This window comes from Pseudopipra pipra, chromosome 2, assembly GCF_036250125.1.
Source record: "Pseudopipra pipra isolate bDixPip1 chromosome 2, bDixPip1.hap1, whole genome shotgun sequence".
In the NCBI taxonomy this organism is placed as follows: domain Eukaryota; kingdom Metazoa; phylum Chordata; class Aves; order Passeriformes; family Pipridae; genus Pseudopipra; species Pseudopipra pipra.
Genome location: NC_087550.1, coordinates 43,576,939 through 43,593,408, shown reverse-complemented (window position 1 = coordinate 43,593,408; position 16,470 = coordinate 43,576,939). Strand labels below are relative to the sequence as shown.

Sequence of the window (16,470 nt, the reverse complement as noted above, 5' to 3'; positions counted from 1 at the left end):
CTTCATAGTGTGGAACCTGGTCAAAAGCTGCTGGCAACCTGCCAGCCCCCTGGCACCAAAGGTGGCTGTAGCACTAGGTGACACACCTGGACCAGCAGTTCCATTTCACACCTCCATTCCTTCAGAAGCAATGGCTGAATTCCATCTGGGGCAGTGGGGCTTATTGTCAACTAGCAGACCTGTTTGGAGTAATAAATCTGCATATTTACCTCAGCTTGCGATAAGTTCCAACTGCCTGCTCCAAGAAATGCAGATGATGTGCTGATTTCCTTAATATCTTCGGTAGTAGAAATCAATGACTGCAATAGCTGGCAAATCCTGAGCTGTATGTACATAATATTAGACCATGGTCTTAAAACCAGAAAGAAAACCATACTGCATTCTCTTCTTTAATTCTTTCAGCATCTTATGAGGAGCGGCTGAGGGAACTGCTTTTTTTTAACCTGGAGAAAAGGTCATGGGGGGACCTTATTGCTCTCTACAACTACCTGAAAGGAGGATGTAGCCTGGTGGGAGTCAATCCCTTCATCCAAGTAACTAATAAACAGCCTCAAGTTGTGCCAGGGAAGGTTTAGATTGGATATTAGGAAAAAATGCTTTGTAGAAAGCGTTGTCAAGCACTGGAACAGGGTGCCCAGGGAAGTGATTGAGTCACCATGCCTGGACATATTTGAAAGACATGTAGATGTGGCACGCAGGGACACGGTTTAGTGGTGGACTTGGCAGTGCTGGGTTAACGTTTGCACTTAAGGATCTTAATGGTCTTTTCAAACCTAAATGATTCTACGATTCTATGTTGACAGGTAAAGCAAAGCAAGAAAAAAAGCCACATTTTAACTTTATCAGAAAAATGAACCAGGTTTTAGAGCCTTTTGTATTTAGGTCAGTGATTCTACCTAACCTGTGCCCAATTTACAGTGCTAGGAATTGATTCAGCTAAGGAACTCCTGTGATAACTGGCTTCTAGAGAACAACTCCTCCTGGGAAAAGACTGCACACTGCCCTAACAGAGGGAAAAACATTTGGAAATAATGGCAACCTGCTATCAAAGTTCTGCCTGCAAGAACTGTGAGCTGGCAAACTGCCATGCACACTACTGAACAGTCACTCAAAAAGAGCTATTTATTCCATACAAATAGTTCTAACTGTGGCATGTTCCAGAAAGCACAAAACACTGATGTTAGCTGGTGCACTTAAAGAATGTAAAAAGAGATTCACATTAAAAGACAAGGACAATCAGAGAAAAGCCATTACGGTAAAAGCATTTCCTTCAGGCAAGCGACTGTTCCCACGGCACTCTTTACTGCAGGATAAGGTACCCGAAGGTCCCAACTGTCTGGTTGGGACACCACCAGTAATTTTCAGTGACACACAGTGTAAATAATTTCAGAGACAAATCAACCAAAATATTCAGCAATCCAAGTACATCCCAGGAAGTTGCAGAGACATAACCCTTTTTAAAAATGCCATAAACAGAAACTCATAAACAGTGGCACCCTCAGCCACTTCTGGCATGGCAGGCTTTGATATACTGAAATGGAAAGACTGAGGTTCATCTTTAAATAGAACTTGGAAGACTAAATAGTTCTACGTATAACCTTAAATACTTGAAAAATCATAAGAAGATAATTGGAAGTCTTTACCTTTTTTTTTTTTTTTTTTTAAATACTCTGACTGTAACAGACTTTGGGACTTGGAATCAGGCAAATTTCATACAGTGGCATCTTTCAGGAGAAGCACCTGAATTCAACTTTAAAATTTTGCAGGGTGAGACACCAAAATACCTTGCTAAATGAGTAGTCTTTTATATTACATTTTTATTTTGCAAGAAAATAAATTATACAACTTAAAAAATAAAATTCAAAAATTAAGCAGTACATCAAAATAGTTCAGCTGGACTGCCATACAGAAACTACCACCATTCAAAATTGTACAGCATTATTATCTTGGTAGTGGCACACATTCAAAATTGTAAATACCATACGTAGATAGTTATTACAACTCAGGAACTCAAGTTCGCTCAACACTCCAGACTACATATAGTGTATATGACAGGAAAGCTTTCATGTATTGTTTATTTCACAAATATGACCTCAAAGAATTACAAAGATAGCATCCCAGTCATTTAGATGAAAATAGAAAACAGTTTGAGTTTAAGATAGCAAATCTTTCTGTAAAACTATCAAATCTTTTTGCCAATTGTATTTTTAAAATTTGCACTTTACAGGACAATGGCATCCCAATGCAAATAAATGCAAGATGTTAACATTCAAAACATTTATATTAAGTTTAAAAAGGTGAAAATGAGAAAGTCACATTGTCATTTGGAAATGTAATTGCATTACAGTCATAACAAATGAAAGAAACGAGTAAAAATAGAAGCTAGGGACACCAACTGTGGAAAGAGGAAAAATGGAAGACTTCAGAATTGAAACTGAGATTCTCATCAAGTTGTTGGGACAGAGAAAGATTTAACAGTATTTCTTAATTAAACCCATTAAGAGTGATTTTTTCCCCCTCCCCCCTCTTCTATACCAGATCTCATTCCTTAGCTATTCACCGTGGCAGTGTGTGTGGCAACATGTTTTTCAGATGCAGCACCTCCTTAAGCTAGGTCTTTGGACATATATATTCATAGCTAAAAATTGCAGCCTTAAAAGTGCATTGTTGCAATATTGCAAGTGAAGAATAGTTTTGAATTCTACCCTCCCCAAAAGAACAGTTTACCCCAGGTTTCTCCCTGTGCCCCAAGTGATACTAGTTTTAAGTGCAAATTGGTGAAAGTGACCTGATGAAGGACGCTAAACGTGATTCTGCATCTTTAACAGATTTGCTGGTGTGAGTCTCAGATTTAATAAAAAATCCGACATCCATTTCTGGAACATATTTAAAGAAAAATGACCATGTCATAGGCACATTACCAATTCTATTTCTGCATCCCAGGTTTTGAGAATTATTTAGGTAACAATTAGGTTGTATTGTATATATTAGTTGAGGGAACGTGTAGCTCCTTAGCTTTCAGCAACCTGTTGCTTTCTGCATACACTCCAGCTTCCTAAACAGTTGCACCTGAAATGCAGTCTCTTAAACTTCTCTCTCAAATCTAAACCGATGGCTTCAAAATCAGCATTATCCCCTTTGCAGCTCTTTCTGTGTGACAATTTCACACCTGTTCTTCTCTGGTTAAGGGTGGAAATTTTTCTCGTTGAGAAGTGTGCTCAGACTGTCATGTTTTCCCCAATTATCCCAAGTAAGCATTTATTACTTTTAAGTTACAAAGACTGGAAGTCTTGCAGCACAAAGTTTTTTATTAGAATTTTGTTTTCTAATGTTCAAATAATTTCATTGGTTAACTACTCAGAGCACCACTTGCTTTTGATTCTGAATTGCAACACCACAGGGCCAACATGAAAGATGCAATATTTTTAAACAGCATCTACTTTTGAGTATCAATAAAAGCATGTAACAAGCTGTAGGATTTCAACCAACTGTAATTGGCCAGGCCTTGATTTCTCTCCGTCTCTTGGTCATAAAACCCTCACTACCAAAAATTTCTTACTCAAACAGATGTCCAAGTACATACTGTTCTCAGTCAGTCACACTGGCATTTACATTAGTAATAGAGCACGCAGCCTGTTTAAGGGTGCAAACAGCCATTCTTGGAGAGTTTGCTTTTAAACCACTCTTACTGCATACTTTACTGCAACCATGTGAAAGTAGAACTCCTCTTACTTACTGGAAGGCTTTCTTTTTTGACTAAAGTTAATTGTATCCTCTTCCCCCTTTCATCATCAAAGAAGATGAGGCCTTTAGATGTTGTAGATCAATTAACTGGTTAATTAAAAAAAAAAAAATTCGCACATTTGCGATTTATACAAGAAATATTCATACAGAACTGAGTAAAGCGCAACTTACCTTTTGTCTTAAGACAGGCACTCTGCTCCTGTGATTCATGGTATCAGTCCAGTACATGCTGGGACATTTCAGAATAGCAGAGAGGCAGGCAGTGCCAAACGACTACTTCAGACGATTCAAAATAGAAGAGGTAACATTAGGAAGTTGAAATTCCTGATGTGTATTTGGCACTCTCTCCGCATACACTAAAGAAGGTATTTTTCCTTAGCTTTTCACCATTTTCATCAGAATTATATTTCCTACTCTATCAGTTACAAAATAAAAAGCAGAGCGTTTTTTTGTATAAAGATGTTGACTAGTCCAATTGGATTAACCTTGCATGTATATAAAAGTTACCACTGAGGAAACAGTACAGGGATCTTCAAGTGTTATTCTCTTTCTGGGGGAGTTGTGCATCAATTACTCTTTAATGCATCCAGATATATGTAGTCATACCTAAATATTTGGAGTACAAATATTAAATGTACAAGGAAATACACTTAGTATTTCTGTTCAGTATAGCAGACCCTCCCATGAAAACTGCTTTTAGAGTGAAGTATCATTCAAGAAACCTCTACCTTCTCAAAAAGGATTGTAGCAAATCATCTGTCCAAATAAGGTAACAAATAACACATATCCACTCGTTTACAGGAAACAACTTAAAAACAATGATCTCTTGCTTAGCGAAAAATATCACCCATGACTTGGAATTACTTTTGTGTCACTTAATGTGTCAATTATTAAAATCCAGTTACTAGATTGAAGCACTGCTCTAGCCAACAGGTTTTAACTGTAACAAATACGTATCAGTTGTGATGCATGTGTTTGTGTGTCTCAAATGTTATTACATAAAAAGGATCAAAGGTGGACAGTACATTACTCTGTTGATCCAAAACACAAAAGTGAAAGTGCTACTTCTAGTCCTAATTGCATTTAAAAAAACCCCAGAAAACCAAAACCAAACAAAACAAAAAAACAAACCCAAAACAAAACTAATAGCAGTTCCTCAGTGCATGAATATTTGAATATTTTTTCCTTGTGCAAGTACTGGTCATCTAAAAACCCAAACCTGTATTCTTCCTGGTGGGTGTAAATCAAATCTACTTTAAAAAGTTCACAATGGGCTCTTCATGAATGCAAATTTCCCACAAAACAGCATGCTGTTAGAAGTGTGCAACATGAAGGGAATGCCATCATGCTAGCTGAATGAGATTGGCAAAATATAGTCCTCAGTTAAGGTAAGGCAGGGATTTTAATACGTAACAAAAGTCAAAACAAGTCCTTCTGCAGCACAAACTGTTGCAGCTGTCTGTCCAAGCACCCTTCCATTTATGTTCTCAGCATCCTGCAGAGTCCTCAAATTATGCCATATATATGAAGGTGTTGATATCTGACTCATCTCTTCTGATATATTTGTGCTCTATAAGCCATTCAATTTGCTCTTTTATCATTTTCTTTTGTGGCAAGAACATATTTTTCAGTATTTCTACCAGTTCAGTCTGAAGCTGGGCATGAGTAATTTTCTTCCGCATTTTCATTATTTGGATGATAGCCTCCTGGTGGGGTACAAGAAGGAAAAAAAAAACCACTTTTAAATGCCTGAGTGAAGTGATAAAATGAACACAGCATTATTAGGGAGCTCCTGGTATGGCAAGACAGCAAGGAAATCTGTATTTTTCCTTAAAAATCAGATAGATGCTGCATTTCTTATCCTAGGTAAGTATCAAATTGCTTTTACAAAGAAGTTCATAAAGGAAAAGAATGAAGCACTGGCAAGATGCAAGAGATACAAGACAATTCCAGTCAAAGGAGCAGTTAAATCCTATACCTAGAGCGTGAATTACTCACTAAAACCAAACGTTCATTCATTCTCTGAGGAGGAGTCACCATTTCCTAGGTGATTTATGATATACCTTGTGAATACCTCATGAAATGCAAGCCGAATGTAAAATTGGAACTCCCAAGGAGTTCTTATTTCATAAATACAACTGGGCATTAATCTTTTTGCTTCAAGTATGGTCACATTATATGTTACATCAGGTGATACAATTCACAATGTGCATGGCCTGGAATCTACTCTGACTGATAGAGCAGACCTGAAACTTGAAGGTAAAATGGGATTTTGAAATTCCATAGTAGGTAATGATCTCTGATGCCAGAAAAAAATCAGTTTTTTTTAGAACCATCAGCTCAAAAGATTTGACATGAGTAGCTGACTGAAGGACAATCAACCACAAAGCAGGAAGCTGCAGTTTGTACAGCTAAGATGCACTTTTAAACTTTCCCTCTAAGGAGAAGGCCTCTTGAAGAGTCATGTTCTGTTACTGCAGTGTGATCCCATCTCCAAGATTTTCCTCCTTCATACAGACCAAAGAGATCTCAAGATCAAGAATACTGTTTGTTCATGGTGGTGGCTAGTGTAAGTCAACTTTACCAATCTGCTGCTGTCATCCACCACAACACTGTTATGCCTTCACCACTTGCTTAATATCTGCTTTGCCCTCTTTAAAGATGATGACGACGTGGTATTTCAGAACAGGAGGCTGATAACTACAAGTGCAAAATCAGGTATTTACAAAGGATCTAAATCAAACAGCAAAAGTAATTTCCAATGGGATTCAAAAGCACTCATTTCATATATCAACATCCAACTGTGGACAGCATGTAATGATAATACAACAAAAGAAATAGGGTAATTTTATATTCTTCTGGCGGTTTACTTGCCTGGGTTCGTAATATTCTTAGCTGGACTATTCCTTCATTTTCCTCTTCCCGCATTCTCTCTGTAGTAAGTTGCAATCGACCAATCAAATTTATCTTGCCCCTTTTCTGAACTTTAGCGTTTTTTCTGAAAAAGTTGCATTGCATGAAAGTAAGCAAAAAAAAAAAACCACTTTCAATTACGGAATTCCCGTTAAACTTAAATTACAGCTGCAAGGAATAACATCACATATCAGACATTTATGGGCTATTAGCATTGCAGCAGTGAGACAGCTGGCTGACAAATCAAAACTCAATGCCAACATCTCTGCACAATAAAACCTAAACAGTGCTAGTAAGCATTACAAATAAATCCATCAGTTGAAACTGCTAATGTCCGAAGTTGAAAAGCTACCAGTATCACTTTAAAGAATAAAATTTCAGAGAAGTATATTTCAATTTAATTATATAAAAGTAGGGTTGTTTGGAGGAAGTTTTTACAACAAAATTCAGGAAATTGGACTAGCTAATATTCCATTAAAATTGTCTGTCTAGCTGAAAAGAAGGACAAAGTCCAGCTATTGTAACAAAGAAAGCTGATGGCATTCTTCAGTGATTACCCACGAATTTTCTGTACAGCCTGTCTCTTCTGTCATGTCCTCTCATCATTTCCCAAAGCTCAGAATCCTGAGGACAGGAATAAATATTGGCCCTGGGCAAGAAACTAAGTCCTGGGGAAGCAGATTTGTCACCTGTCTCTTTCTCCACAGATCCAGATGTCCAGTTGCTATTGAGTAGGAGGCACAAAATCTGAGGTTACTAGCAAGGAGCCACTTCTCATCATAGTCATGATAATAGAGGCAGGCAGAAACCCAAAACATGCTGAACATAGTATATACCATTTAGATATTCTCTCTTAATATTATCTTGCTCTCTGAAGGATTTCAAAGCAACAGGAAAAGAGCACCATGATTCTCACAGAAATAAAGATACTCTGGTGAGAGCCACACCAAATATCCTAGCTTTTGACAGCACGCCATATTATTAAGCAGTTTCACTTCCTTTTTTAACTTATCACTCTGCTTTTGAAATTCTGTGCATGTGTAATAATCAATACAGCACTAGTGCTCTGATTACAGGCTGTCCTTCCATGAAATTTCATAGGCTCATTGGTAACAGGAACATAGCAAAGCCTCCAATTTTGCACCTCATCCCTAGGTGCTTAAGAAATTGAATTTCACAGAAATTACATTTTGTCTGAAGGGATTTGCTGCAGGTCATCTAGTCCAGCCACCTACTTGAAGCATGACTATAGCCAAAACTAAGTGAGGACAGGGCAGCAAAGCATGTGTCTAGCTTAATTTTGAAAAATTTCAAGAACAAAGGTTAAGTTAAAGTGAATTCCTTTAGTTATAAAATAGTACATTGTTATTTTACTTTTCAAACATCATCTTACATTAAACTGAACTCCTGGTTCACCGAGAAGAGGGTTCCTTCTGTAAAGTCTTTGGGTGAATTGACTTGAGGTTCATATAATAAAACCTGACGTTTCAGCTTTGGAAATGCTACAAGAGACTACAGAGAAAAGGGGAGGGGGGAAAGAATGAAAATAAAACACCAGACTTTCTGAATGGAAACAATTACTTTCTAAGAACATAATTCACTGGTGTGCAGACTCTAGTGAGGGAACCACACAGCACTGCTTGGAGCTGCTAGAGGTCAACATGAAGATACCAATAAAACCAGAGAGGGGACACAGTTTACCAAATCTCCTTCTGAAATGTGTTAGCATAAGCAAAATATCACACGAAGTAGTAAAATATACAAACTCACGGCTACAGAAGCGGTGTTAAGTCTGAATTATGTTATTTCTCTCTTTATTTGTGAGCTAAATAGTTAGAAATCTGATAAAGCAAACACTGAAGTTATTTTTAAGCAACGTATATTTATCAGGTGCCACTAATTTCCTAGAATTAGACCAGTCCCACTCCACAAACCACAATCATAACTCTGTGCTTTAGGCAGCATATGGTCAAAAAAATCTTGCAGTTCCCAAAAGCTTGTTAGGTAAATACTGAGTTGAGAGAACATGTTAACGTAAAGGCTGTGTGTGCTCAGCAGTAGTGCAAGGAGCCAACATTACAACTGATTAATTAGCAAGAAAGGTGTTCATGTTTCAGTTTCAATGTGTTATCTGACAGTGCTTTCAAAATACTAATCCAGTATTTCAGAGTACAAAAATCAAGAAGCAATCTGTTTCAAGAGAAAGGGATATACCCATAAAGTCCTCCTAAGTTCTGCATCAGGGAGTTCAGTTGCCAGTTTCAGATTTTCAAAGCTGATCTTCTCTCTGGGTCTTTGGTTCCATGCAAACAGCACAGCTAGCTGAAATGTTGTTACCTCCAAGTCATACTGGCCAACCTCATTCTTAAATGTTATCTGTGAAGAGGATGAAAATTTTACTCATAAGCCCTTCTGGATCACAAGCTTGATTCCTGTTATAAATACACAGAGAGTACAGTCATTGAGACTCATACACTGAAAACTATACACTTACAATTCCATTGGACATGAGGTGGTGCCAATGGAGTTTCCTACCACTGTGATTCTTTTTATAAAATTCTTCGACTTCTGGGATGAGATCTTCTAATTCCGTGGGCAGTGAGACAAACACTTTTTCAGAACTTCGAGACCAGGCACCAGCATTTAAAATTTTAATATTCACAGAATCAGCTGTAAGATGATATTAGATTATATGAATCTCCAGGTATGACTGATAGACAAAATGTTTATTTTTTTTTTCTACTCTGCGTACAATTATGGAGGACTGAATTTTCAGAAAGTCGCGGGGTGTCTACCTACTTAAACATCAAGGTGCTCTATTTAAGCATCACTGGCTTTCTGCCAACAATGCTGATTGAAATCTGTTTTTTTGGCTTGCTTCTGCAGAGCTCCTTAAGCCCTGATACAGCTTTATAGCTGATGCTTGTAGGAACTACTCAAAGGTTTTCAGCAGTGACAGGTCCAATACTGGATTTTCCTCAGCCTCTCTTATCAATGAAACTTAATCTCAGAAATGTGATTTCAACTCTTCATAGCATGGTCCAGCTCTCCTGCTGGCAGATAAAGGAGGAGCACAGCATGGTGCACTCATGAAGAGTGATGAGGGCATAAAAGAAGGGGGTAGTTCAGGCATTCACCTGGTTGATGCTGATTCAAGCCCCTGCTTACAATTTATCTAAAAGAGGAGGGAGTCTGTATCTACAAGACTGCTCACAATGAAACTTCACAACAACTCACAGAATGATACAGCTCCAGCTGTATCAACTGCAAGAGAAAGCAGGGTCTACAGACACTTCCAATCTAGGGGTAACAATGCCACAAAGACTATATTCAACCTGCAATTGATATAATTTTTAACAAGATTTAACAGACCTATTCTTTCACTATGAGAAATGAAGAATAGCAAATAATTTGAAAACAGTACCTGGTAAAGCAAGTTTATTATTTTTGTGCATTTCTTTGAAGGCCTGGTTCAAGTCTTCAGACACTTTGATATCCTGGAACATTCTGGCCAGCTTGTTTACATAGTCTGCTGGCATTCCCACTTCCTGTATAAACAAAGAAAACACTAAACAATGACACAGACAACTATGAACAAAAAACACTTTAATTTTAAAATACTAAGCTTGAAAACATTGAGAGCATAGAAGTACACAGGTACCATCACTTTACAGTAACTGTTAATGTGCAATGCAATAGAAAGTGGTTTTTTGCATGGATCATAAGCAGTTACCCCTTAAGGGCATATGATGATTCTTTTAAAGAAATCCAAGTGCTGAAGAACATATGCATGCATTAAGGAATCAATGAATTCTGAGATTTGATGGAATGTTTAAGGCATGCAAATAATAGTCTGATGTACATAAAATTTCATAATTAGAATGCATCTCAAACTATTTACATACCAAAACAAGTACACTGCATTTTGCTCATTTGCATACAGAATCTATGAAGCTTTCAGATAATCATATGTGAAATATTTTAAAATCTATCACTACCACTATTAGCCCTTAGAAAAGAGCTAAACTGTTTTAATTTCACATAGTTTTGCGAGGAAAGGGAAATATAAGATGCCCTGAGTGGCCTGCAATTTAAGATAAACCTCATCTAAGCAAAAAGGGTATTTAAGTTCAAGAGTGGGAATATTAATCAACCACAAGCATGAGGCACAACCAAAGAAAGGTGTCATGCTACTTACTCTGAGCCATTCCACCATATTCTCCTCAATTTCACTATCAGCTGATATATCCAATATCAGACGTCTTGTTAAGTGAGCTTTGTGATATCGCATGAAAACATCTTTATTCTGTACATATTTAAGTACCAAAAGCTGTTAAAAATAAGAGTTTAATATATTTATTTGCACTGTCAATCAGACAAGTCTTTGAATGCTGATCTAATAGCACTGTGAAGTAGAAAAAGGCTATGTGACATTGCCTTAAGGGTAACGGTGTTAATACTATCACAGGCATCAGCTATGAATCTGTCATAATATTGCACCTCCAATTTCTTCATTTAAACATCAAGAAATTCTCTTACATCAAAAAAGACATCAGCACTGATATGTAAAAATCTCCTGTATTATTTTCTAGACTAACATTAGTTATTGTAATACATTACAATCTCATACAGGCATTTAGCATACCAATTCTGTGAACTGACACAGGAGACATGAGACGCTGAATGATTTACAAGATTTAAACACACATACACACTTACACACACTTCATTAACATAATAAACTCTTTTCCCTACTATTACACCTTGCATAACTGTTTTTGAAGATCAAAGCCTTGACCCACATAAGGAAATGGAACAAACAAATTCATTATTCAGAATAATTGAGAAGTAGAAGGCAAAAACATACCACTTCCTTAAGCTTTGCTTCAATTTCTTCAGAGGTTAGTTTTTTGCTTAGTGGTGTTTTTCTTAGCAACATGTCACAGTAATTAGCAAGAAGCTCAGGGCATTTGGATTCAGGCTGTGTTTTCAATCCAACACTAGATAAAAGAAGAACAACACATCTTCAAACCATACAGAATCCTGCTATTCTGGAGAAGTCACACTTAACAAGACAGACCACTCTTTCCTGATGCCCTTGGCAAGGATCCTGGTGGTGAATTCATATCCTCGGTAAACTAATGAAAAATGAGGGATAACACCCTTTTCTTCTTGAAAGAATAAAAACTACCAAACACTTCAGAGAGCTTCTACAGCTTGATCATTTTAGAAGTCTCACAATGAAGGATGAAGTTGAAACTACAGTTTGAAACAAATAAATATTGCATGGCAAAAAGTATTCTAGTGAAGGATTTAAAAATGTTGCAGTGAAATGTTTCACTCATCTTGTCAGTGTGCTGTAATGAAATTTCAAGAACAGCCCCCTGCACCAAACTTCACAGACTGCAAAACTCAACACATCTATCACAAAGTAACAGCATAAAATTATTTCAAGACAGGTATAAAGGGTAGACTAACAGCTTGGAGATTAAAAGCAGACTAAAGTTAAACCAGAAGATGCTACAGTAGACAGACTGTGGTTCTTAAAAATTCATGCACGCACAAGGTCATATTCTGAGAACCTGTCTCCAGACTGGTGAGTAAAACCAAGTGCCAAGGACCAATCCCTATTCCTAGAGTCAGATGGCACCAACTTGATTGCTACTCTCAAGGGCCCCAAACAAGCTCAGGAATCCAGTGTTCTTGATCATTCTCTCAACCTCGCATCATATAGTACAGACAAACACTTTCAGACAACTTGTCCTTTTTTTTAATTAATGAACCAGCTTGCAGGCTAGTGTCTTCTGCCTTCCTAAAGACCAACTGAAGTACAAGCAGATCACTAGTCTTTTGGTTATTACAAGACAGAACCCTTATTTAATCCACGTGTTCCAAGGTATTTCTGAATAGGAGTCTTCAAGATATTGACAGCAGTGAAAAGTAGTAACTGGAAAGGGAAGCTGGCATCCCAGTTACGTAAGCTTTGTTTCCATAGTATATCAGAGTACTAACTATATATAAGCAATCCCAACAACCTAATATATACAAAATCCTACTCAAGTGGCACATCACATGGTAAATGTTAACAATCAATTAACTGACTGCTACCTTCTCTTGGCTGAGTTAGCAGAGTGGTCACTGTAAGCATGGTCCTTCTTCTTGAGTCACGCAGGTCTGCCTAATCTACTGGAAGGTGTTTAAACTAACCTGGTTAATCCTGCACTGAAACAAAAATGTAACAGCCGGACAGGTCACACTCACAGCTGGCACAAGAGGAGGTGGAAAACAACTTGTGGATGGTTATACCTTAATCAGCCATAAAGATTACTGCCTCATTTTAACTCAGGACCTTTCCTGAAGCTGCAGCAGAGCTATACAGGTTTTTGGAATTAAGAGCCCAGGAAGGTATTATTAACTTCAGCTAAGACTGACTCATTAGTATAAAAGAATAGATCCCCAATTATTCCAAACAAATTTGAGTTTAAACAGGCTGCTGCTATTCACTGATCCATGTGAAGACGGTATTACTAGAGGTCAATTAGCAATCTGAAATTCCACAATGCAAAGAACACAAAGCCCTTTTAAACACAGTGTTACCTTTTGAAGAGATATTTTAAAAACCTTGATTCACATAGAGTTTATATGGCTTACCCCTTTTGCTTCAATGGCAATTCAAGTTTAAATATTGTAGCATCATTCACAACTGCTTTGTATGCCTGAAAAATAATTACAGATTATTCGTGCTTCACTCAATTTCTTTCTGATACGAATTGCAAAGATTTTATCTCTCTTTATACTACTGTAACATGAAATTAATTTGATTTTTTTAATTAGCTCAAAGCTTGCAGATTTGATTTTCTATTTGAGAATTCCAATTCTATGACTCAATTTTCCATTAACGGATGTTTTACATTTTCCTCTTTTCCATTAGCATACTACTTTACTTTAAAAAACAACTTAGGAAGGGATTACATGGAGCAGGTTGGATGTCTGAAGTCATGAGACAAATATGCAGTAAATTCTAAACATGAATTATTGCTGTATCAGACATTAAGGTTCTCATCACAAAGATCTTCTAATGTGCTCTACATTACAAAGCTGAACGCATGCCAATTTATGCAGGACTACAACAGAAATTAAAAGCTTATCAGCTGGTAGAAAGTTTCATCAGTGTTTTAGTCTGTATATTTATAGAGTAAGAGTAGCATCTAGATTTAACAGTGACTGGGTACAAGGATTTCGAAGACATCATAATATGAATTACAACAATTCTTATACTGAAAACAAAAGGTCAGCAGAAACACATACCTTATCTCTTGCAGTAAGAAATCTTGGATCATCTTGAAAAGCTTCTTTAACCAACTTACTAAACCGATTAAATAGCGTGAGCAATTGCTCTACGTATTTCTCAGAATCCTAAAGAGGCAAAAATCAAATAAAAGACCAAGGCTCCACAGAATTCAGTGTGAGCTTACATGTAATTCCCTAACCTGTAAAAATGTTGTATCCTCAAAAGCCTGCATACTATGACTGCATTTTATCTTTATTCTCTGTACTGAAGATCTCTACAGCATGTAAGTCTACACGCAGACTTTCAGGATAGTATTTGAAAGTTATATATACAAAAATATATATAACTTTCAAATAATGTGGAATAACTTTTAAAATAAAAATAAGTTTTCAAGAAGAAATAAAAGACACATCCTAATTGCTGCAGACACTCAGGCCTCCTAGACCCTGATGATACAAAGCTGAAAAAGAAAGGTGGGGAAAAAAACCTTATAATTCCCACACTGAACAACCACTTGCAGATTGAAAGCAAATTTCAAATTTCATCACAAAGTTAGAATTTTGGAAACATTGTTTAGGCCTTTTTAATTCAGAAGCTAACACAATCCTATCATATAAGCATCCCATGCACTTTATAACCTTTTCTTTACTGCAAATTCAATTCACTTTTTAAAGATACAACTGAAAAATGTTAAGAATATAAAGGTATCCTGAAGACATTTAAAACTTCCAGTGGATCAAAATTTGAAGTTTAAAGACAAAATCTTCAAGAACTGTTTCCATTCACAAGCTTGTCCCACGAATAGAGAATATTTAAATTCTGCAAAGTTGTTTTTTCAGTGTTCTTTTATTAAAAACCAATACACTTACAGTAGTAATAGTTTCAGCAGCTGCTACCATGTCTGCCAGTCCAGCACTAACAATATGTTCTTCCAAATCCTTTAGCATAGGTTCTATGCCATTCGGAACTTTATCCATCAGTGAAAACATTAAATGCAACTCTGAAAGATATGAATACTGATGAAGCTAGCAGTCAAAATCCTGTATAAAATCCAAATATACTGCATTTCTGCTAGGAATGTATCAAGTGGAACACTAAGTATGTAAAGCACAGATAATCCAATTCACTCCTTAAAAGAAACGTGTTTTGAGTACTGTTCTAACTCTGGTTCCATAAGGAGATTCTTCTGAAGGCAAAGACAGATATTTATTGCAATGTAATACTTGCTCATGCATACAGTATCACAAGCTTGAATAAAACCCCCTAAAATCAGCGGCAATTTGAATTAAATCCAGATTCTGCCTGCCTCATAATCCCTGGCAAAAACGGGTCTCTCTCAGTTAGAAGCCTACAGGACTTTACATACAAAATTGTATGGATTCAAGACATTTTTTATTTTTAAATTAAAGCCAGAGCTGTCTGTGTATCTTCCAATACTACATACAATGTGTTTTGTTTAATTAAAAGCATGTAAAATTCTGAAGTAAGCAAAACTAAGGCAAACAGTGAACTCTTTTTCCCAAAGAGTTTATTTAGTTTTTCTGAAAGTTACCAGTTCAAAAACTTCAAAAAATGATATGCTTTGTCTACTTTTTGTGAAGATATTTCAACACTGCTTAAAAAAAAAAAAAAAGGTACTGAAACATCAATAATCATCTTGACAAAGCTGTCCACAAAGAACACTGGGATTAAGGTCACCAGATTGTTGTAGAGAGACCACAGAGATTTGAACTCAACGCAGCAAAGGATTCTGCTTAATGAAGTAGAACATATCAGTCATGGACTCTGATCCTTTTTTTGACAGAAAAAAGTTATAGATTCACTTAGTTTCCCAATGTTGTATCTACTGTGAAAGGGGAAAAGTCTCCTCAGCAATACTTCTGTCAGCAACAAACATCACGATCTTGTCACCACTTCGAATGAAATATGTTACCAACTTCTGTATCTCAACAGCTGCTGCAGGAGCAAATAGAAAAGCAAAGCACATAGAAGGAAAAAAATCCTTTTAGAATGTAACAATGCAAATTAAAGAATGGGAATTAAAACCAACTTTCAATAAGAACTTGCAATGGTACTAGAAACAACTCCTGAACAACAGGATTTCAGGAACCAGAAAAAGAAATTGAGTCAGAGGCATTCTCAGTGCAATTTAGATGTACTGTAAGTGATGGCAGCACTGTTTTACATAAAGTCCAAAAAGCTCACTCAACTTTTACTGGATCTTTTAAGCTGTACTTTTAGAAAGGGTAAGAGGGAGGAAGAGATGGCAGAAAAAAGAGAAATAAAGTATATATTAAAGGGTTCTACATCTGTTCCTTTAAACTAGTGGTGGCATGAATAATTCAAGAAAAAATTTTCCTAAGAATCAGTGGCAAAGGAAGACTCCAGGTGTGTCCCTAAAACTGCAGGAACCCAAAAAAATCTCAGATTCTTCAAAGACAGATTTGAAAGTAACAAAACCAAAAGGAGTCTTTCACTGGAATTTCTCTCAGATACATTATGACAATGAACAGTAAAGAAAT

At 36.7% G+C, this 16,470-nt stretch overlaps 1 protein-coding gene across 2 annotated transcripts in view; it reads right to left on the bottom strand.

The window, feature by feature from the left end:
- Window positions 1–1,797: 1,797 nt before the first annotated feature.
- Window positions 1,798–16,470, bottom strand: part of CUL5 (cullin 5) — a 32,647-nt gene continuing 17,974 nt past the window's right edge. For both annotated transcript variants that reach the window (XM_064645224.1, XM_064645223.1), the window contains exons 9-19: window positions 14,818–14,948; window positions 13,966–14,073; window positions 13,309–13,373; window positions 11,525–11,657; window positions 10,856–10,987; window positions 10,082–10,205; window positions 9,152–9,327; window positions 8,872–9,033; window positions 8,051–8,169; window positions 6,619–6,742; window positions 1,798–5,450 (exon numbers count right to left, since the gene is read on the bottom strand). In XM_064645224.1, coding sequence (XP_064501294.1) covers window positions 5,256–5,450; window positions 6,619–6,742; window positions 8,051–8,169; window positions 8,872–9,033; window positions 9,152–9,327; window positions 10,082–10,205; window positions 10,856–10,987; window positions 11,525–11,657; window positions 13,309–13,373; window positions 13,966–14,073; window positions 14,818–14,948 — 1,469 coding nt within the window. In that variant the 3' untranslated portion in view covers window positions 1,798–5,255. The remainder of the gene's footprint in view (window positions 5,451–6,618; window positions 6,743–8,050; window positions 8,170–8,871; window positions 9,034–9,151; window positions 9,328–10,081; window positions 10,206–10,855; window positions 10,988–11,524; window positions 11,658–13,308; window positions 13,374–13,965; window positions 14,074–14,817; window positions 14,949–16,470) is intronic.